Source organism: Silene latifolia, chromosome 6, assembly GCF_048544455.1.
Source record: "Silene latifolia isolate original U9 population chromosome 6, ASM4854445v1, whole genome shotgun sequence".
NCBI classification, from domain to species: Eukaryota; Viridiplantae; Streptophyta; class Magnoliopsida; order Caryophyllales; family Caryophyllaceae; genus Silene; species Silene latifolia.
The window spans coordinates 80419312-80442562 of NC_133531.1; the positions used below are offsets into that span (position 1 = coordinate 80419312).

Here is a 23251-nt window from a genome sequence, read left to right on the forward strand (position 1 = left end):
TTTTATGCAAAAATGGTTGATCAAACAAAGATAAAAGTATTTTTCCTCAAAAGCTGCATGAAAATAGCGATAAATTATGTTTCTTTTTTAAATGAATTTTAAAAAAAAAAAAATTGCACAGTTACCATCTCAGTTGTCCGAGATAGTGAATAATAAATGTTTATTATTCATGAGACTTTCCTATTTTTAAAAATAATTTATTTGATAAATTATGTTTCTTTTTTAAATGATTTCCTCTTTTTTTTCAAAAAAAATTCATGAGATTATTCTATTCACTCACAATTTTAGTTTACAACCAAACGACACCTTAATGTGTTGATCATGCGTCTCTGCACCCGGTAGTTATAGAATCGGCTTCAAAGAGTCAGAAGCAACATCCAGACCAAATTATATATGTTGCCTTTAATGTGTTGATCAGGTGTTTTGGAGAATCAGCTTTCACCAATCATACTCATTCACTCAGTCCCATTTTCCCAAACACAAATTCTCATTGAAGACATGACATATCCGTCACAAGCTGAAGACGAATACCATTTTACCTCACAAAGTACCCACTTTTTCTCTCTCTGCAACACTATTCATGTGGTCCCCTTTCTCCACTAACCCATTTTGTTACCATTTTATCTCACAAAATATCCGTCACAAATGGTAACCCGTCACAAGGGAGACCAATTGTTTCCCAAACTTGTCTGAAATAACACTGAGATATTGTTATTGCCAGGATGACATAAATCTTATTTGACGATAAATCAAGGATTAACTTATACTATACCAGGGTAGGGTCATATAGAAGACTAGTTTGACAAAATTAATAATGCAAAATGTACTAAACTAAATAATTAACATGAAACTTCTATCTGAAAACCTAACATGTGAATACCAAAAAACAAATTATTCAAAATATAGATTAGTCTCGTGATAAGTAATCATGAGATTCAAGAAATTGTGAGTCTCCTCCCTAATATCTGTGCGAGCGTGCCACGTGCTTTTTATGAATGTATACAAAGCGTACTACGAGGGAGACCTTGTTAGCCCACTTACCTCTGCTAGTAGACCTACTAATATACCACACTCCAACTAGAAACCTACATTTGGATTTCCTGACCCGGCCGCCGCAACACCCATTCCACCAACAAGATCAGACACAACTTCTGGCTTGTCTTTGTCTGATGATACCAGTAGAGGCACTCTATTACCGTTCATCTCCGTCACAAGTGCATCAATTTTTCGAAACTGAAATGGCCATCTTGAGTTGTACAGAAATTGTCGAAGATCAAACCGGTTGTCCTCTGGTGAATAACTCTGCCGAAAGGAATTTGTTACTTAAGGAATTATAACAAACGAGTTTGCCCTCGTCTGAGGAACAATGTTTTACCAAATTAATCAAAATATAAATGATACCTCAGCATGGTAGGAAGGTGTAAGTACAGTCATCTTATGTCGATTGATAGAGTAGTACTTAAAGAAGTACTTGACCTTTTCTCCAATCTCAGCAGGTGTCATCCTTGATCCCCATCTAAAGCAAAGATTCTGCAGAAAATTATATAGGATGGCAAAAGCCAGGAGTTAGGATGAAAAACTAGACGTCAACTCGCAAACATTTTCCAGATACTAATAGAATAGTTATTCCATTTCCAAGGGCAACAAAGATCCACAATTATTTGGATTTGAATTTCGATGAAATTTAGCAAACTGCTTTCTGAACTCTATGCTTCTTACATTGTGAAGTACCAGTGTGTCAATACATAGTACATTGTCATTTTGATTGAGAGTTGTGGGGATAGAGAAGTCTCTCTTGTGATTTTAACAAAGGAAAAGATTGCATACAGCCGGGAGCCATTGAGGCACAGGGTAAGTTGTTGCATACTCCACTAATTAGAATAGTGTATGACAGCCTAATAATATAGCAAGGGTAGAAGTGGTGAAAATTGTAGAGATGACTTTTGAATATTTGTTTTATAAGAACTGATATTCCAGCAGATTATTTATAGCTTAGACAAATGGTTCTAGGTCTTGCTAACAACTGAAAGCCTGAGACAATCAAATCATACTCACCGTCACTAGTTATAATAGCCTGCAGGAAAAACAGATATAAGTCCTAGGTGGCTAAGACATCAATGTGCAAATTTTCAAGATAATTATTTGTTAATAATTTTACTATGAAACCAAAGTTGAGTTTATATTAAGTCATATTCGCCTATTTTCATCTCCTGACAGTTTATAAAGCTAAAATTGTAGACATCGCCTACCTTAAACATGGATACTGGACCACAGCGAAAAATTTTACGCAATCTTCCGTAGATTGACAGCTCCTCATAAGTCATGCCCATGTCCACTTCATCGAGCTGTAAGAACAGAAAACCATTTAAGCAATCTAAATCTATAGTTCATGCAGGAAAACCAGTAGAAGTTAAAGTGAAGAAATTCAAAAAGTATGTCATCTTATGCAAAGCATAAGGGCGAGAGGGAATCCCCAGCCCTTCTTAAGTTGACAAAATTATGTTTCTAACTGGTAAGCTGAATCTTCACTATTATGCTTATCTAGATTATTTTATGGACATACAAAGGTCCCTGGCCAATGTTGCACAATTCTAGCCACATGCCCTTTATCATACCAGTAAGTCATGCATGAAAATGTCGAGAATGACCCAAATAATCATTAACATTTTGATATATCTCTTTAATATACAAGGGTAATGGAGACCATTTCACTGTGAAACTGTCTCGTATAAGGTGTTATTTCATATATGGTACTCCTGATTTTAGTTTGGACGGGAAAAGGTTGTTGTTACCTAGTCTGTTGGTCAGAAATTTAGCATCTGAAAAAAGCTTAAGCTATTAGCAGGAAGTAAAAAAAAAGACAGAAGCAAGACTGATTCAGAAGGTAATGTGTGTCGTATAGTGAGCTTGTGAGCTAGACAAGGATTCCTTTACATGAGGTACGCCAACCTCTTGCAGAAAAGTTTTAAAAGTTATTAATTACGCCGCCTGATGGGTCATAAGTAAAAAATCTGTCCACCCCTTTAAGTTCATATTCATCTAGTAGCGTCTGAAACAGTCAACTTCACTTAAATGTGTATTCATCTTCTTAAAGAGTCACCTGGGTATAATCAGAACGTATCGGCTCAAGTTCTGCAGTTGGAGGAGCAGCTTCAATCTCTGCCAAGGACGAGTAACCTAGGTTATCTGCTTTAGCTGCCCACTTCAAGAATGCTCGGAGATCTGTCTTACTAATGCTTCCAATCGGATTTATGTCTGCTGAGCTACAATCATACTTAGAAACAATCCGAAGAATCAATTAAGATATGTATTCACCCTACTATTCGCCAAATATAATACCGTTTAGGCAGATGTTATCTAGCTGATAAAGTCATTGAGTGGTTGTACTAATGACCTAGGCTGAAACCCGTCAACATCAGAACTGCCATTATGGCGTCCTTTACACCTAAAAAAATATGATACAGTTTGTGTGATATGTCTTTATTAGCAAGACAAATTGTGACAATTGAAGTTGTTAAACTATAAGTATAAACAGAGGAAAACTCAAAGCCAAAGAGGAAAAGCCTGTAATGAGTTGTAAATATTTAGGTTTTAGCAACTGCAAAAATTCACCTTTGTTAAGTAACCACGCAGTGCCTCATCCACATTGGAACTACCTAAAACAAGATAGAATCCTGATTTACTATGAACCCAAGGCATAAGTGATGCCAACATGAAGGCCACCACCATTCTGACTCGAGCTTGGATGTTCTGCAGCGCTAAGTTTTCAGGATTTGAACCTCCATCTACCTGAAATATAAGCAATATGCAGAAGATATTTAAGGCAAGAAGAACGCATTTTACAAAGCTACATCGTGCGTCAGCTATCTATATAAGAGAAACAGGCTAAATACCACTGCAGGTGGTAAAAATAAGTGAAGCACCTATCGTTCTTTGAAGTACTCCATCTCATTTTTATTGTTCTCATTTCACTTAAACGGTTAAATGATGTCAACAGTGACCAATAAAATGGTTACAACTTCTTAAGAATGATCATATGAAAATTGTCATCTTAATAAATACTGTACAATGTACAATCCGCTACTTGTGATTGTTGATCGGTGATTTCATTCCAGGTAGGGTTTCCCTACTCAGTTATTGTGTAAATGATTATAAGATGGTTGTTTTTTGATTGGCATGTGATTATGTCGTAATATTAGAGTTGACATCTTTGACCATGAGAGTCAAATGGAAAAGATAAAAGTGGGCTTGATGTAGTAGGAATCAAGGTCAAAGTCCCAAATTTAATGATAGAAAGTATTCAACATTTACATACGCATGCAGCCAAAGTATTCATTATATACGAGTGTGGAGAGAAGATGGGGTTTTTATTGTTTACCTTGTAGCGGAGACATTTGCCTGTTAGAGTTCGAAACAATGTTAGTAGAGCTGAAATGACAGTGTCTATGCTGAGGTTGAGATGCCAGGCTCCAACTTCATCTGCAAGCTTTCTAGCCCGCGATGTTGTTTCTTCAGAACTGCAAAAGTAATTAAATTTGAGATTTACTGTTTCATATGGGTACCTTTTCGACTGCCCATGTATTGAAATGGCAATATCGTTGAGTACTAGACCAAGAAAGATGCTTAGATCAATTATCAATATGAGTGTATAAGTACTAAACAGGTCTCCAAAGACCAACTCAGGAACACACATACATAGTGCATGATACACAAAGCACATATACGTTTCTGTAGTTGCCGGAAACAACTTCTTTTCACGAAGTAAACATCCTATAACCACATTTATAAATTATCAATATGAGTGTATAAAAACATTATTTCACCAAAAAAAAAATGATAATACTAACTATATCTCCAAAGACCAACTCAGGAACACATACATAGTGCATGATACACAAAGCACATGCAAGTTTCTGAAGTTGCCGGAAACAGCCACTTTTCACAAAGTAAACATCTTATCACAGCATTTATAAATTGAAACAGCAAGTCCTATGCATAAAAATTATTGGGACGAATACCTATTTTCAGTTCCCATGAATACTGTATAAAATATGCGTTTGGCAAACTCCTTGCTGTCAGTTGGGATCTTCCCATCAGTATACTGTCCAATTCTTATTGCATCCGCTTTGACCTTCTCATCTCCATCCTTAATTTCTGCATAAGCATAACGAGAAGACACTTAACACTTAACAGGCTCAAGTTTCAACTACCAAGTTAGCAACAACCTATCAATGTATTACCCCCAGCAAGCCATAAAGGAATGCAGCAAACAAACATAGGCCCTTTTCTCCCTTTACTCCAAAGTCCAAATGACACTATGATTGATTCCATTTCCAATAGGCCGAAAAACACGCTACTTTGGTCCTAGATTATGATGAAATTAAGCAAATTGGCTGCACCTCTTTCCATTGTCAAGTAGCTCTAAATGGACACAATTCTAATTACGGGTCATCCATGAAGTTAACCCAATTCTCCATTGTGGATTTATGGGTCATCCGGAAATAGTCTCCCTGTGTTGACACGAGGAGTAAGGTTGCATACACCTAAATTCTAATCCTTGCTACCTAGCCATTTGCGAGATCCCTTGAGGCATTTGCTCAAAACAACATTATGCTCTTTCAAGAAAATGGCATTATGCATGAAATCAGAACTAGCTGCAACTTACTAGCAAGCTAACGAGGATCATGTTTGCTTTCACCTTACCTTTGACAACAAGCTGGCACATCCAGCCGACAATAGCAGCAACTGAGGAGCTATCAGCACCACCTGAAAGGGGAAGCAGAAATCCAGAAGCTCCACTTCTTCTCAAGTAATCCCACAGCCAGCAAGCAGGCCCGTTGGCTATCTCCTCCTCCGGATCATGATATCTAATCTACAAGGCATCGGTGTAACTCATTTACACTAAATGGGAGGAATGCACATGGCGTAAGTGAAAATGTAAAATAAGAAAATCCTTCTCTTGATAAAAGTTAGCACTAAGAAGTAAGCCCAAAAATTATCCCAGTAACACGATAATTGCTCAATAGAAAATTAGTTTATCCCAAAACTAGTTTTTACGAAAAGTCAATGATTGCTCTAGAATTAAAATGTATACACCTTTTCGCTCACTGTATAGACTGTCAGTCCTGATTACTCCTGAATCATAATGGGAGCTTATCTCATGCAGAAAAAATTATACTTGCAGATTTCTAATGTCGCAAAACAGTTCACTTCCAATATACGAGGAGATTTCAGTCATCTCTTAACAATGAGATTCAATGATAAGATACACAATTGAGGACCATGGCTTCATAATTTGAGAAAATGTTTGAAAGTCATTTGTTATAGGGCTACCTTAAGTGGAGAGGAAAGAGGCTCTTTCAAGTGGAATGATCGGCATAACTCGACAGGCACTGAAACAAACGGTACTTTTGTTTTGCAGCTTGCTTGCTCTTGGAAACTGCTAATGGATCCTCGAAGACTAGCAACCTGGTCGAATGAATTTGTGAACTAAATAAGGCAAAAAAAAAAAAATTATGACCACTGTACTGTACAAGAAGGAAATCTCAATATCACTTACTATATCAAGATCAACTTGAGCAACCACAACCTCAACATCTTTTAATGAAAATTGTGAGCCTTGGGCAACCACATCTCCATTTACAACAACACAACAGCATCCATCTGCCAACATCAAATCTGTTAGAGTGTATAAAACCGATCTTGGGACTCTAACCATCAGCTTAAGCTTCATCAATCATAGAGACTAGCTAAAATTCGACAGTCATCCATTTTAATCACAATCAAGCAGTCTTCCGAGCTCTCAATAAGGCAAAATGAAAATATCAAAAGCTGAAACCCAAGAATAACAATTTAATTACCATAATATAAGCGGCCACCATCACAACCCTGATGATTACTATACATGTAGACTCCTCCACGAGTATGTGTAGCATCTATAAAAGCACGCATGCGAACATCAAGCTTTCTTAGTTGATGATGACTTCCACTGGCATTCATAAACACTTCAACACCAGTTAATGCGAGCTCGGCATGTGGAGGATCAGGAGTGAAGAGTTCTTCACAAACTTCAGCTGCAACCATTCTGGCAGAAATCAACTTCATAAATATTTATACAGTGCCAAGAGGGGGGAAAAACATCTAGAAACAGCCATTACAAAAGAGGAATACATTGCTGATAGATGGCAATGATGTTCCATCGTCGTATAGGAAACAGATCAAAAAAAGATGTCATTAGTTCATTACCTACTGATGGAATGGACGTATGGTAGACATTCACTTTATATACTCGACCTCTATACAAAAATATATAATCGATACACTACAGGAGTTGTCTTAACAAATATTTCTAATCAGACTATCAAAGAGCAGTAATATGAGACATACGTATCCAAGAACTCCATTAATCCATAACCAAAAGGCACTTTCGTTTGGGATATGGCATGGGCAACGTCAGGAGGTAGCTGAAACTGCACAATTTCGTACTTATTTTTCCAAGTGGTGAACCACCGAAGCTCTCTGTAATTTCCATCATTAGCAAGCCACATCTTCGGCCGTATCATGATGATCTTTCTATCCATACAAAGTACTTGGCAATTGTAACGCACCGAGTTACTAAGAATAGGCATTCCAAAGCTGCATAGTATCCCATCCGTCCAATCCCCCAACAAAAGTTCTTTCAAGCACTCCCATCTACAAATGCATCAACAGTTTTCATATTAGTTATTTTCGCTATTACTAAGAAATGGCTTAAGAAAATTCGAGGAACGTATGGGCTTTATTTTTTATATAAACTAAACCAGTATTCATGAATTTCAATTAGAAGAAAAACTGAAAGAGAAATAGAAATATAAAGTGAAGGGAGGTAGATAAATACGCGTGATTGATAGTATCAAGCTCCAAAAAATGATCTTCGCAGCCATATCCAGTGATTTCAAGCTCGGGACCAAGACGAATAGTGGCACCGGCAGCTTTAGCCAACGAAATGGATTCCTTAATGTTATTGAGGTTAGCATCAAAGTCCATTGCCCATTGATTCAAGTTGCAAGTTGCTACCTTCAACAACCTCATCTTCTACTTTGGTTTTCGTCTACTCCAATTTGTGTACTCGCTTATTTAGTTAATTCCGCAATTAAGCATTTACTGAAATCGCCCATCAGACCAACGTTAAATGCAAAAATTAATATGGCCACCCAAACCTGTATACTTAAGACCAGAAGCAAATGACAGCACATAGAAAAAAAAAACGAACAGGCATTCCAAGAGTCACGACATCTAACTATAAGTCTCCACAACTCTTCACTTGAAGGACCGAAGTTATGTGTCAAAGGAATAGCACTCAAGCTAGGTTCATATTCGTATTACTGCTAACTAACTAAGGACTCGAACGTTTAAATTTTACCGTTAAGGAACTCAAACTAACACCGTTAACTTTCAAGTATCAACGTTACGATAAATTTTGACAACCAATATCCATTATCATCCCTAACAAACAAAACTAATAAGGGCTACAAATACTCTTTAATCTTTGATTCTTTGTTAATTAACATAGCAAAAATGACTAAAAATGTTAAAATTTCATTTGATTACAACTTAAATGTTAATCATTACAACACATTTAAATTCCTCGCTAACTTCCATGGTACATTCGTACTCCAATTTCTACCGCCACCATGTTCTTCAACTGTTCATACGCTCTGGAGTCATTTTCAAGCCCAATAATCCGTTGTGAGAGCCGTATTAAGTTAAGGCGGTATTAAACAAGAATTCGTGATAATATATAACCTCAGTAATATGAAAAAATTATCCTCAAATAGTCTTAAATCAGTTTAATTTAAAACTACAAAAATCTAAATCAAACATAATGAAATTATTTGTCGCAATAAAATTAGCATTATACACTACCATAAATTAGGATAAAACTATTTAAAGATGACAACTTTAATCAATTTCTTACCACTTTGCAATGATCGGATTTTTTTGGCTCGAAATTGAAGTAATCCAAGTTGACGTTGATGGAGAAACGAAATTTTTGTTCTCAGGAATTTCAGAAAGTATGTGGTTTTGCCTTTGGATTGCAAAATTTGATTTGAAAACCCACACACATATTTAGTTTGAGTTCCTTAAGTGGAAAATTTAAACGATTGGGTCCTTAACAGGAGAAAATTGCAAAGTAGCCTTGTCTTACTCTTAACAGGGGGATTTGTTTTGTTCATAGATAAAGGTTTGAAATCAAGAATCATACATAAATGGTATGAGATTGGAACTCGATTTCTACCTTGTGTTTGTTTCATTTCCGGGCAATATGAATTTAGAAGCAATTGTAATTAATAATCTTTGAAATACAATATTTTAACAATTATTTTTAATATCGTAAAATCGTGCAAATGAAGATTTAATCAAAATTATATATAAATGATTTTAATTATAATAAATAATATTTTTTTTCAATTTTTGTTATTTCTAATTTGATACCCATGAGTATCAATTTCATCACAAATTCTCATTATAGACGGACAATATCCGTCTATACGTATAGACGGATACCATTTCCCCTCACAAAATACCCATTTGCCATAAAGTGGGAAGCACATGAGGGGTGCCCCACCTTATCCCTCCTACCCATTTTATTAGAGGTCTTTACCCGTCTGTTCGCCCCACCCGTCTATACCAAGACCTATTGCAATTTCATACCCACCCCCTCCTTGGGTATGAGAAACTCATATTCATGGGTTTGAGGTATGGGTATGAAACCCATATTTTCGCCAAACAAATACATGGTATGGGTTTGGCTCATTCCAAACTCATACCTTATGTATGAGGTCATTGAGGTGAACCAAACGTTGACTCTCTTGGAATGGATTTGTTCAATTCCAATATTTGGTTGGAGTATTTTGGAATGGAGTTAGATACCCAATGGATTGTAACTCTATTTAAACCCTCTAGAATCTCATACTCAGCTTCCCCCTTAGTATCAAACTTCATTCCTCCATTCTAAAATTTAAGATGAACCAAACAAATTTATGAGGGAATGGATTTAGAACCTCATACCATCATGGATTCATATTCCATTCCATTCCATGCTATTGAACCAAACGCCTCCTAAGAGATAAAAACTAGTATAAATCTCGTGCTAAAGCACGGTTTTTTTAGGTTGTACTGTTCGTGAACTTAACTATTAAACAATTACAATTTAAATGCCCTTTTTATCTTTAACATTTATAATTGAGGACGTGTTGTATTATGAGTTAGAATATATAAAATTTGGCAATCTTACCATGAATAAAATTGACACTTTAACTAAAATTATTTTTGTGAAAAAAAAGTTGTTATTGTAATTCAAACAACTTACGATTCCTTTTTATCTAAATAAAATCTTCCAGTGAATTATTAATTATAGTACAGAGTAACTAATATTAAAAAAAATGTATGGAATACACATTAATTTAACAGTATGACCAAATTTATATAATTATTTTATTATTATAAAGTATTAATTAAGATAAGCGTTTTTCTATCATGTGCTCAATGGGCACATGATAAGGAGTCAATTAAGGAAAATATTATACCAATAATCCTCTAACGGGCTGTTTGGTTGGAGCTTTTGGAATGGATTGGAATGGATTCAGGCCATTCCAATGTTTGGTTGGAGTATTTTGGAATGGAGTTAGATACCTGATGGATTCTAACTCCATTCCAACCCCTTGGAATCCCATACCCATCTCTCTCCCCAAGTTTCCAACTCCATTCCACCCAACACATTATTATTCCCATACCCGGATTGAACCAAACAACTTTAAATATGTATGGGGTTCTAACTCCATACCTCCTTGGAGTTAGAATCCATTCCATTCCATACCTAATGTTTGAACCAAACGCCCCCTAAGTGTGCTAATTAATGAGTTCATAATTCAGTAACACCAATAAATATACATGAAAAAAATGTGATAATAATAGATTAAAATGTATTAGGTCCAATCATAAAACTTCCAATGTTGCCCAACATAAATCTAGATTAGTCCCCAACAAATTAGGCCCACCTTCTAGCTTGATACTTCTAGGCGGGTAATCTCTAACTTTTTTTGGGTGCTGATTTTCGCAGTACACATTTTACTCATCGTAGTACAATATTGATAATTATGCCCTTCTCATTTCTCCTCCCATTTTCCTTCTCTAAGTCATTTATAATCTATTATCTCTAATTTCACATATCCATCCTCCTCTAATTTCACCTACCCTATGATGTCAACGTTGAGGGCGAGGTGGTTCGCCGACCGACTAGGTTGCACTAGTGGGTTTAAGTGGGTGAGAGGTTAATTATTTAATTGTTGTACTATGTACGCGTGAAAATTATTGCTAATTGATGTACTACGTACAACAATGCCACTGAGTGCCATTTTTTTGTTAAAATGTAGTACTTGCCTCTGTTGAATGGCCACAACAATCACTTATGTCATCCTTCTCACTGACGATATCCACATGTGGACATGGGCCACAAGCCGGCCTGCGGGCGCGATGCCGCCTGCCGGTCTGTAGTCACGGGCCACCTGCACGCCTAGCCAAACTGTGGACATGCAGCGGTCATTTGAAAGCCACGCTCGGCGGCGTAAAAATGCGGCTTTCGACCGGATCGCTTTAGATCGGTCGGTTTCGTCTCGGCAAAGGTCTCGAAACGATGTTGAGATATTCGGAGTCGCCACCAAGCATTTGTGGGATGCCTGGAACCCGTTCGAAATCCACTTTATACCTAGCTCAATCAAGGCAAAATGCGGTGCTTGACATAGGTATTAAAGATAAGGACTCGTCCCCCTTTTAGCATTCTATGCCTAAAATGACTCTCGTACGCCCTGGATAAGGCCATCCACTATCCAAAGGTTCTGAGTAAGGGGTGAGGGTACGTATTGGGAAGCCCTTTAATCGGACACCCAATCCTGCCCACGATAGCGGCCTCTACTGATCGATCGTGGTTGTTTAAGTGCAAAAGTTGATAAAACTGTTTAAATGCATGAATGCGCATCCAAAAGTCTTAACCTAACATGATTTTTGTAATGGTCAAAATATGTTTATCATAAAAATGAATTAAAATGCTAAATAAAAGAAAAGGATTTCCTTTAAAATGTAATTAACCAATTAAGATCACCGAGTCACGGATTAAACCGTCATGGTATATGGAACCAAGGGTGATTATAATTTATGGCTAAAACGTTTGTTATAAAAATGCTTTGAAACATTTGAAATGGTAAAAACCGATTACAAATAAGAAATGAAATAAAGAGGAAAGACGAGAACAAACACGTTTGAGCCTGACCCGAGAAACCACAAGAGGCGCGAGCCTCTTTGCATAGCAAATGGCTTCTGTCTCGGGCCAAAACTCGGTTTTGGCTTGTCTAACCTATATTTGAATCGTGTTATGCATTGTTCATGCATATAAACTCATAAAAACAGTAAAGACATGAAATAAATGAGTTGTTTACACCCTCAAACTTACGTGTATTGATGTTTTGCGACGTAGATGACTTTAGAGACGGTTTTCTCGTAGCGACTACTCACGATCAAGAAGTTTAAAAGAGTGCCTTAAAAAAGGATTTTGTTTTGAAAATGAGTTGAAAATATGTTAACTAAAACATGTTGATTGATGAATTGAGTTGGTCAAATGGGTCGGTCGAATGCACGGTGACGGTTCCAAACAATATGTGTAAGGCTTGTGTTTACAATCGATAGGTCGTAAACACGTGTCGATTTTGTGACTTAAGAAGTCGAGTCTAGAAGTTTAAGAGAGAGGTGAGGGGGCGAACGCTCGCGTGAAGATCATTGTGTGTGAAGGGTGGTATTTATAGAGAAATGTGGGGAGGTAGGTCGGTTGAGTTTGCTTAGAGGCCAAGCAGACACCCCATTGAGGCGCGAGCTACCTTGTGACTGAAAGGGGTGTATTGTCCCTTTCAGAAATTTGGATTTTACATTTGTCCTAACCAATGTTTTGTTGGTTGTGATTTATGGTCTTTGATGGTTGCTTAGCCGTGTAAGCTTACTCTTGGGTGATATTTGGGGTAGGTATTTTGTGTCTTTGACTCGGGTTTGACCCGTGTGAGTCGGGATTTGAATTTCGAGTCGGTTTTGGCCCGGTGTCGGTTTAGACTCTAATTAGGGTCATTTTAATGCAAATGGCAAGGTAAAACCATTCATGGCATTATTTTCGACATTCAAGATTTGGGTTTACTCGTGTTGACTCAGGTTGACTCGAGTTGTGGGTTTTGTGAGTCGGTTTTTGGTCCGAAGACGGTTTTAAGTCTAAATAGTGTTATTTTAATGCAAATGAAGTTAGAAAACTTTTCATGAAATCATTTTTCATATTCTAGTAATGCATTAAACCGTCTTATGTATAGCCAATCCACGCACACTGATGCCTGTCGTTGTAAGCACCAAAAATAATATTTATAGTCCAAACTACTACTATAGTTAGTGGCAGTCAGGGTCGAACCACAAGGAGGCGATGCAATTAATAGTTGTATTATTTAAGTCTTAAGGTAACAGATGTGGGGGTTTGATTTGATTTGTTCTATAGCTAATGGCAATAAAAGAAATGTAAACTAAATAAACGGATGAAGACAAATATTAAAAAGGGTGCTAAGATGGTCGGTTCACTATAGTTTCGGCGGCAGTATACTGGGCAGGTCTAAAGACAAACACGTGAGACGGGAAAATAAGAAGTCCTCTCGGTCCATTCTTACAGGTAGCATCTTTCGATCTCGCTACAGGTCCCTAATATCACTAATACTAACTTTCGTTCTGAAAAGTGACTAAAAAAGCTAAATTAACTCATCTCTCGATCTTATTAATTTAGTCGTCTTAATTAGGTAGGCTATCTCCCTTCCCTTTCTTCCGATCTTTATTTGGCCAGTCAATTCCTAAACATTCAACTAGTCGCGTGCACTCGATTCGTCAAACATAGCAATTAAATTAATTAAAACGAAGCTAATCTCACGTGGCCAGTTGATCGACCAGGGTGTGCGGTCGATCGACCGTGGCGCGATTCCAGGTCTACTATTCTAATGCCGCCTACTTCTACAGATTCCCTACATCCTAGCACAAGGGGTTTAGCTACTCATAATGGAAATAATAACAACAATAAACTTAACAATTAAAACATTCGAATTCATGCTTAAATTAATTAAACGAACAATTAACATAAAACAATAATTTGGCTTCGGGAGATCTAACCTAGCAATCCTAAACTATCTGCAAATTAAAGCAATGAAACTGAATATAAGAACAGGAGAGTACCGTGAAGGAAATCGCAGAGGAAAGATCAAAACCGAATGCAAAAGAGAACTTTTTTAATGAAAGAACCTAAACTAATGTATGTGTAGAACTTGATGATAAAACTGAATTAAAGCTTGATGATTATTCTGAATAACCTCTGTTACGTTATATAGAATATCGCGTAACACTTATTCCTAAACCTAATATACAATGGGCTTTAGAAATCTCGTTCTATTAATTCACGTCAGAATTAACGGTTTGGTCGATCGACCATATCAGCGATCGATCGATCGAACTATCTTTGACAAAGTAGCTCTCGTAAGTCGTGCGTTGGTCGATCGACCATGAAGACGATCGATCGATCGCTATAATCGGTAGTCCGCTTCGAAATTCTTCGTAAAGTTGTCTTTCAGGCCTCGAAATGCGCACCAAGCTCGTTCCTTGAGTAAATACTTCATGACAAATGCAATGCAAGATACTCGGGGACGGATTTAGCTCAATATCTACTCATTTCCGCATAAATATGCAATATTACATAAAAATACGAAAGTAGACGAAATGGGGCAAATAGTAGCTTTAAACTACATAATTGAGCTCTGAAATGCGTGTAAAATAGGGTGTAAAACATCATATAAAAGACACGCATCAAACTTCCCCAAACCAAACCCTTGCTTGTCCCCAAGCAAGAACTAGACTCGATCCTAAAACCTAATGGAACGAGTTCAATCTCAGAGCGAAATGCAACATGTAAAGCCCAAACCAATTTAAAGCAATAACCAACAATCAATTAGCAATATGAATCATGCAAACGAGTTATGTAGTCGTTAAAAACCTGCTGAACCGTCAACTGTAGAGACTTATCAACTCGGACTCTCACGGTCGCTCATATCACTCAATAAATACAGGTGAATATATGTAAGATAGAAAGAAGTAAATGTAATGACGCTCACCTAACTACGACCTATAAGAACATGCCTGCAATCTAATATGAAAATGATCTCTACAATCGTGCATATGCATTCCAACCAAACAAATGACCATGACACATGCCGAGGTAAATATGGATATGTGAGGTATGGGTAAGAAGAGGCTAAGATAAATTTGGATAAAAACAGAGTTAAAAGCCAAGCTAGTAACTAAGGGAACCAAATTATGACAACATCCAACTTCTTGCTCAAAATTTCAATCAAAACGGTGCTAATAGAAAGCACAAATCTCACAATCTCCGATATAATTGTAATTCCCCAAATGATGATAATAAAGCATGGGAATAAAATCACCAACTGATCAAAACTCCAACCATGTGATTCTCGAATTTTCATTTCCTCGGGCTTCGGTCGATCGACCAATATGGGCAGTCGATCGACCAAATTATACAGTACATCATGCGTTTTTTCTCTTTTTTTTTTTCTTTTCCAATTCTGTTTTTTCTTTCTTTCCTTCCTTTTTCATCTTCCCAACGTCATCTCAAAATGAGCATTAGCTACCGAAAACGAAGTAACAATCCCAAAAACTAAACTACTAGCTTGACAAGGGCAGGCTAAATGTAGGATGTAGTTAACGGGACAAAAAGGCTATTTTTGGCAGTGTGAAGCTTATGGGCAAAATGAATAAAGGAAACCTCTTCCACATGTGTCAACAAACCACAAACCGAACGCATACAGGTATTAAGCAGATCAAGTTCATATTTATGCAAATTTATGTAACATGTCTTACAAGGAGTAACTACTCACATCTTAGATAAACTGGTCATGGATGTCACCAGTTATAAGCTCTAAATCTCAGAAAATATAAGTAGTTTGCCAAAATTTAAAGTCAAATCTCAAGTTTCAGCGAATAAATTACGAAAACTCGTAGATATGCATATACGATTCTACTAAAAACATGTCAATTAGCAAGGCTTAGGCATAAACAGCTGAAAATGCAATGTCATCATTGAAATACTACCGTTCCGACTCGACCTATATGCTAAAATAAACGTGCATTTTTTTGAAATTTTTCAATTTTTTTTTGAATTTTCTGTATATATAAGAGAAAATAAACAACAATGCAAGACAAAATGTAAACGTGAATGCAAGCAAATGAAATGCAACGCAAAACCCTTCCCCAAACCAAATCGCACAATGTCCCCATTGTGCAAAATCATATAATGAAATAAAAGAAAACGGGAATTTGCGTTAAATTAACCAAACAAAACATGAAGTAAAAACTCGGAAACTCACAAGACTTTAAGCGCAGCAAAAGGAAACCTCCCCAAACCAGTGTGAGCTAGGATGTTTCAAAGAGCACAGTGCTACCAATAAGTACCGAAAAGAACAAACAAAAGTACCGCGCATAAACCGAGAAAACAATTATTGAAACGCAACATTATGTGTAAAATAAAGAAACGGAAGAAAACAGAAATGAGTCGGAGAATAAAGTGGAGAAAAGACTCCTCAACTCCGCAAATCGACCAAACACAGCAGGGGAATGATCGAAAAACAGTACAGCAGTAGCAGGGTAGTCGATCGACCACATCATCACCCGATCGACGAGGGTGAACAGAAGAAGCTCGGAAGTCGCAGCTCGGTCGATCGACCATAGGAGGCATCGATCGATCAAATACCGCCTTTGTAAGTTCGATTTCTTGAATTAGCTCAATAAATTGAGCTATCAAGGTCTATAAACCTGCAAATACACACAATAACGCGCCCAAAATTGCGCAAAACCCAAAGCAATAGTCTAAAGTGTTCGAAATCCTAAGCAAACTTATTAAAATGCGAAGTCTCGCGCACACGAAAAACGATAAATAGTCTTAAAAAGCAACAAAATGTTGTATGAAAAAGCCTTAATCAACTAATAGTTGATCAAGAACAACCACGGAATGGCCCACTTGCTCGGCTTCTGGCTACAAAAAGTAGCCTCTACAGTGCTCATCTCTTCAGCGGCACTCTTCTCAACTCCAACATCCGCAGAACTCGACGGATCAACAGCTTCAGCATCTCCCCAATCAATGACCTCATCCGGCTCATCAGAATCCAGATCGGACTCCCTCACTTTGACTGGCTCCTTATCAGGCTCCTCATCAGTGCCATAGCTAAGACATCTTAGGCCGCCTCTTTGAACGATTGGCTCCTTCACAACTGGAGCAACATGCGGCTCTTTCTTCCCCAAACCAGCTCCTGCAACATCCAAAACAGAAGAATCTTCCTCCAATTTGCTCCCAATCTGGGGCGGAGGTGTTATAGCAGAAACATGCATAGAGACAGGCATGACAGATAGCATAAAATATGATTTCTTTTCAGAAACCGTATTACAAGTGACGGACCACATGGGGTCTTTCTTCTTAGCTGTCTGGGCAAAGACAATGGAGTGCTTCCCTACTTTGAAGGTCAATGTTCCTGAACCAACATCTATAACTGCACCAACAGTGTGCAGAAATGGTCTACCCAATATGATAGGAATGTGGGCATCCTCAGGCATATCTAGTACAACGAAGTCAACAAGGAAAAAGAACTTTCCTATTTGCACAGGAATGTCTTCTAAGACTCCTATAGGCTGGACCGCAGATCGATCAGCCATCTGTACTGTCATGTTGGTGACTGCAAACCTAGTCAGTTTCAACTTCCTAGCAAGACTCAAGGGCATGACACTAATACTGCTCCTAGGTCACACAAGGCCTTCTCTATAGAAAAGGTGCCAATACTACATGGGACTGAAAAACTACCTGGGTCTTCTAGCTTATGAGGTGGAGTATGGGTCAAATAAGAGCATGACTCCTCAGTTAGTGCGACAGATTGCACAGTTTCAAGTGACTTCTTTTTAGACAACAATTGCTTCATAAATTTCATGTAAGCAGGCACTTGATTAACTAACTCAAGAAAAGGAACTTGTACGTTTAAGCTACGAATAACATTTTCAAATTTGTTAAACGATATCTGTTCCTTTGTTGGCACTAATCTCTTTGGATAAGGGGCTGAAAGAAGTAACTTAGCTCTCTCCTCTAAGTCTCTCATGCCGGCGTCTGTGGATTTAGGCTGAAAATCCACTACCTTCTCTTTGTTGTAGCTTGACCCTTCTTCAGACCATCTAAAAAATGAACCATTAATCGTCATCGGGTCATATTTCGGAACCGGAACTGACCCATCAGCATTTGGGTCTTGCCTCAATATTTTCGTAGTCGTCGTACCCCGAAACAAGTGGTCCCTCAAGTTATTTGGCATTGGAGGACGAAAAGACTCACCATCAGCAGCGTTGTCAGTCGATCGACCATGCATGTCAGTCGATCGACTGACTTCTACAGGAACATAAGCTGTTTCACTTCGCGGACTGGTCGATCGACTGGGTATGTCAGTCGATCGACTGACATACCTGCTGATCGTCTTTTTCTTGCCGTTATTCGTCACTGCCTTCTTCTTACTTGGTTCCGCCTCATCTTTTTCAGTAGCTTCCTCGACCATAGCGGGCCCATCAAGGGTAGACCCACTCCTCAAAGTAATAGCATTAAGGGCCTCCTTTTGATCCGTCTGCGAAGGTAAATGTCCCGGAACTCGAGTTGCACTCTTGCTAGCCAATTGAGCAATTTGGCTCTCCAACATCTTTATCCCGGCCTCTATAGCTTAAGACTCCTTCAGCAACAAATTTTTCAACTCGGCAAATTCAGATCCTTGGGACTGCTGCTGTTGAGGGACATACGAAGGCTTTTGGTATGGTTGTTGCTGCTTATGAGGGGGCACATAATTCTGCTGTTGCTGCTGCTGTGGAGGTGGAGTCGGATTTAGGACATTTTGGCTACTCCACCTCAAGTTCGGATGGACATTCGGCTCAAAATAGGTGTTTGTCTGCCTATAATGTTGAAAGGCAGGACAAGACTCATAGGAAATGTTGCAGTTGTCTGAAACATGTCCTTCTCCTCTACATCTCTTGCAGACGAAAGGACCGTCTGAAACAGCATTCACATGATAGATCCCTCCTTTTGAAGCTCCTCCCAACTCGTACTTATCAAATCTCGCCGTGAGAGCCTCTAATGCAGCTACAGAAGGAGATTCAGCACTTCTCCTTTGATTTCCCCTGGAATTTCCATACTCAGCTTTGTGGGTGGCCAAATCATCGATAATTTTCCACCCCTTAGTCTCTCCAACATTCTCCTGGAATCTACCATTTGCTGCCGCATCCAGGATAGCCCTCTGATCGTCATAAAACCCATTATAGAATTGATTGCATAGGCTCCATTTCTCAAACCCATGGTGCGGAATAGTTCGCACCAGCTTCTTGAAACGGACCCATGCCTCATGAAAATTCTCATCCGAACCCTGGATAAACCTCGTGATCTGAGCTCTAATGGCATTTGTCTTCGAGGCAGAGAAGTATTTCTTGTAGAATGCCAGGGCCAGCGACTTCCAATCAGTGATCCCGTTAGCAGCTCAATCCAGGTCTCTGTACCACTCCCTTGCAGCATCACGAAGAGAGAATATGAACATGGTCTCCTTCACCTGGTCCTGGGTCACACCGGTTGGTGGGGGTATGGAACAACAATAATCAATGAAAGTCTCCATATGCTTAGCTGCATCTTCATTTGCAGCTCCCCCAAATTGGTTTCTCTCAACCAAGTTGATATAGGACGGTTTCGGCTCGAATTTTTTCGTCGTCCTCGGTAATGCGAATCCCTTATAGAGATTCTCACTTTGTCGGCTCGAGTGATCGGCTATACTCGCTTCTTCAGCCATGTCTGGAGATGTGACGGTCTCAGTTGATGAAGTAGAAACAGGAGATGAAGGTGGATCCTCCTCAAATAAAGCGTTCTCGTAGTAACTAGACAGAGTACTCAGCTCTTCCTCTGTCGGCAATACTCTAGATGATCGTCTCAACCCACGCAAAGTCTTCTCAATCTCAGGATTGAAGGGTAGTAATTTACCACCCTGTGACCTGCGCATAAGAAGAAACTACAAGTAGAATATGAGAATAGTTTAAGGAACAAATGTCCCTTAAACTAATAGAAAGACTAAAAATTGAAACAACTAAAAATTTTAAACAATTGCCTCCCCAGCAACGGCGCCAAAATTTGATGCCTGTCGTTGTGAGCACCAAAAATAATATTTATAGACCAAACTACTACTATAGTAAGTGGCAGTCAGGGTCGAACCACAGGGAGGCGATGCAATTAATAGTTGTATTATTTAAGTCTTAAGGTAACAGATGTGGGGGTTTGATTTGATTTGTTCTATAGCTAATGGCAATAAAAGAAATGTAAACTAAATAAACGGATGAAGACAAATATTAAAAAGGGTGCTAAGATGGTCGGTTCACTATAGTTTCGGCGGCAGTATACTGGGCAGGTCTAAAGACAAACACGTGAGACGGGAAAATAAGAAGTCCTCTCGGTCTATTCTTACAGGTAGCATCTTTTGATCTCGCTACAGGTCCCTAATATCACTAATACTAACTTTCGTTCTGAAAAGTGACTAAAAAAGCTAAATTAACTCATCTCTCGATCTTATTAATTTAGTCGTCTTAATTAGGTAGGCTATCTCCCTTCCCTATCTTCCGATCTTTATTTGGCCGGTCAATTCCTAAACATTCAACTAGTCGCGTGCACTCGATTCGTCAAACATAGCAATTAAATTAATTAAAACGAAGCTAATCTCACGTGGCCAGTCGATCGACCAGGGTGTGCGGTCGATCGACCGTGGAGCGATTCCAGGTCTACTATTCTAATGCCGCCTACTTCTACAGATTCCCTACATCCTAGCACAAGGGGTTTAGCTACTCATACTGGAAATAATAACAACAATAAACTTAACAATTAAAACATTCGAATTCATGCTTAAATTAATTAAACGAACAATTAACATAAAACAATAATTTGGCTTCGGGAGATCTAACCTAGCAATCCTAAAATATCCGCAAATTAAAGCAATGAAACTGAATATAAGAACATGAGAGTACCGTGAAGGAAATCGCAGAGGAAAGATCAAAACCGAATGCAAAAGAGAACTTTTTTAATGAAAGAACCTAAACTAATGTATGTGTAGAACTTGATGATAAAACTGAATTAAAGCTTGATGATTATTCTGAATAACCTAGGTTACGTTATATAGAATATCGCGTAACACTTATTCCTAAACCTAATATACAATGGGCTTTAGAAATCTCGTTCTATTAATTCACGTCAGAATTAACGGTTTGGTCGATCGACCATATCAGCCGATCGATCGACTGAACTATGCTGAACAGTAGCTCCTGTAAGTCGTGCGTTGGTCGATCGACCATGAAGACCAGTCGATCGACTGTTATAACTGGTAGTCCGCTTCTAAATTCTTCGTAAAGTTGTCTTTCAGGCCTCGAAATGTGACCAAGCTCGTTCCTTGAGTAAATACTTCATGACAAATGCAATGCAAGATACTCGGGGACGGATTTAGCTCAATATCTACTCATTTCCGCATAAATCTGCAATATTACATAAAGATACGAAAGTAGACGAAATGGGGCAAATAGAAGCTTTAAACTACATAATTGAGCTCTGAAATGCGTGTAAAATAGGGTGTAAAACATCATATAAAAGACACGCATCACACGCATATCAAAAACACGTTATAGTCCGATCATCATCGGGTGGTTTTTGGAAGGTGCAGATACTGGGTATCTACAGAGCCCCCACTATGACTGAGGCTTGGACGGGGCGAAAGTCAAACTATGGCCTCCAGGTCAATCGATGATTACAACATGAAGACCATTGCGACGTCGAGGTGACTCAAAAGGGTTTAAGCCAAGGACCTGTCGCCGGGAAGGGCGACGTCGAGGCGACTCGGGGAATCGAGTCAAGGACCTGTCGTCAGGAACATTTTAAAGTCTGTCGACTTCCGAGTCGGGTCGTTTAAAGTCCGTTAGACTACGTATAAAGGCTCGCCAGCCATAAGAAGGAGTCGTACCTGAGGCATCTTCGGGATATGTCCTTGAATTATTTGCGCGCAAAGGCTCGCCAGCCAATGTTGAAGGTACGTTTTGAGGCTCACCAGCCATAGGAAGGAGTTATACTTGAGGCATATTCGGGATATGTCCTTGAATTGGTTCTTGTGTGCATGTAAAGGTTCGCCAACTATGTTGAGGGTGTGTTTTGAGGCTCGCCAGCCATAGGAAGGTCGAAAGATCGATTGTGGGAAATAGCCTGAAACATCGGGCTTATTTCAAGATATTGTCTGGTAATGACTTCCAACCAGGTTGACATTGATAGGTTCGGCTAGGGAGCAATGAACTCCAACTTTCTGGAGGTCCTAAATGAACTCCGTGGGGACAAATCATCTAAGAAAGGCTCTCTAGAAAACCATTTAGAGAGAGCATTGCATCGGGATCATGAATGATGTTGCGGGGATTTTTGAAAGACCTGTGTAACTTCTATTTGAAAATCGGCACTCGCTAGGGAGTTAGAAACTTCTCAGGACTCATCGGGGATATGAGTTGTCGCTCTTTGGGAGGTAGCGTGTGCCATGTAATCGGCGGGGTTAAAGCTCTTGGACTTGATGGGTCGGCGTTTGTTGGGAAGAACCCAATACTCAGTTGGAGTGCATTTTTCTTCTCAAGATTATCTGCATGGTTAGTGACCACACAAATCCGCAGTCGCATAGACAAGCACATAGCATGCAAGCATATAAGCGCGTTAGCACATAAGCATGTGAGCAATTAACATATAAACAACTAGCATGTAATATCTCACGCGAGGGGAGATAGGAATCTCGAAAGTCGTGAAGCTTAAAAGCTGTTAAGAGTTAGAATTTCTTGCTCGTAGATCCGTAATTTGACATATCGGAGACACATGACCATTGCAACATTGACTCACACAGACGCTGATAAGTGCATATTTTATATACGTTCACCCCTTATATTAGCTTCATTTTACATGTCATTTGGCACTTATCATAGTGTTGTAAGCTAATATTTGTTGTTCTAGTGTATTTGCTTGTCTTAACATGTTTTTGTAAGAATCTAAGCATTTAGAGGCTTTTTCCTATCATTTTAT

At 38.6% G+C, this 23251-nt stretch overlaps 1 protein-coding gene across 1 annotated transcript; it reads right to left on the reverse strand.

The window, feature by feature from the left end:
- Positions 1 to 748: 748 nt before the first annotated feature.
- Positions 749 to 9191, reverse strand: LOC141586926 (glutamine-dependent NAD(+) synthetase-like). The gene is made up of 14 exons (XM_074408334.1): positions 8957 to 9191; positions 7877 to 8142; positions 7387 to 7692; positions 6861 to 7084; positions 6560 to 6663; positions 6334 to 6468; positions 5704 to 5872; positions 5019 to 5154; positions 4379 to 4517; positions 3613 to 3789; positions 3101 to 3274; positions 2250 to 2345; positions 1402 to 1530; positions 749 to 1302 (listed from the first exon to the last, which is right to left on the reverse strand). Exons 2-14 carry the CDS (start codon positions 8068 to 8070, stop codon positions 1078 to 1080), a joined length of 2208 nt encoding a protein of 735 aa, XP_074264435.1. The 5' UTR covers positions 8071 to 8142; positions 8957 to 9191; the 3' UTR covers positions 749 to 1077.
- Between the last annotated feature and the right edge of the window lie 14060 nt (positions 9192 to 23251).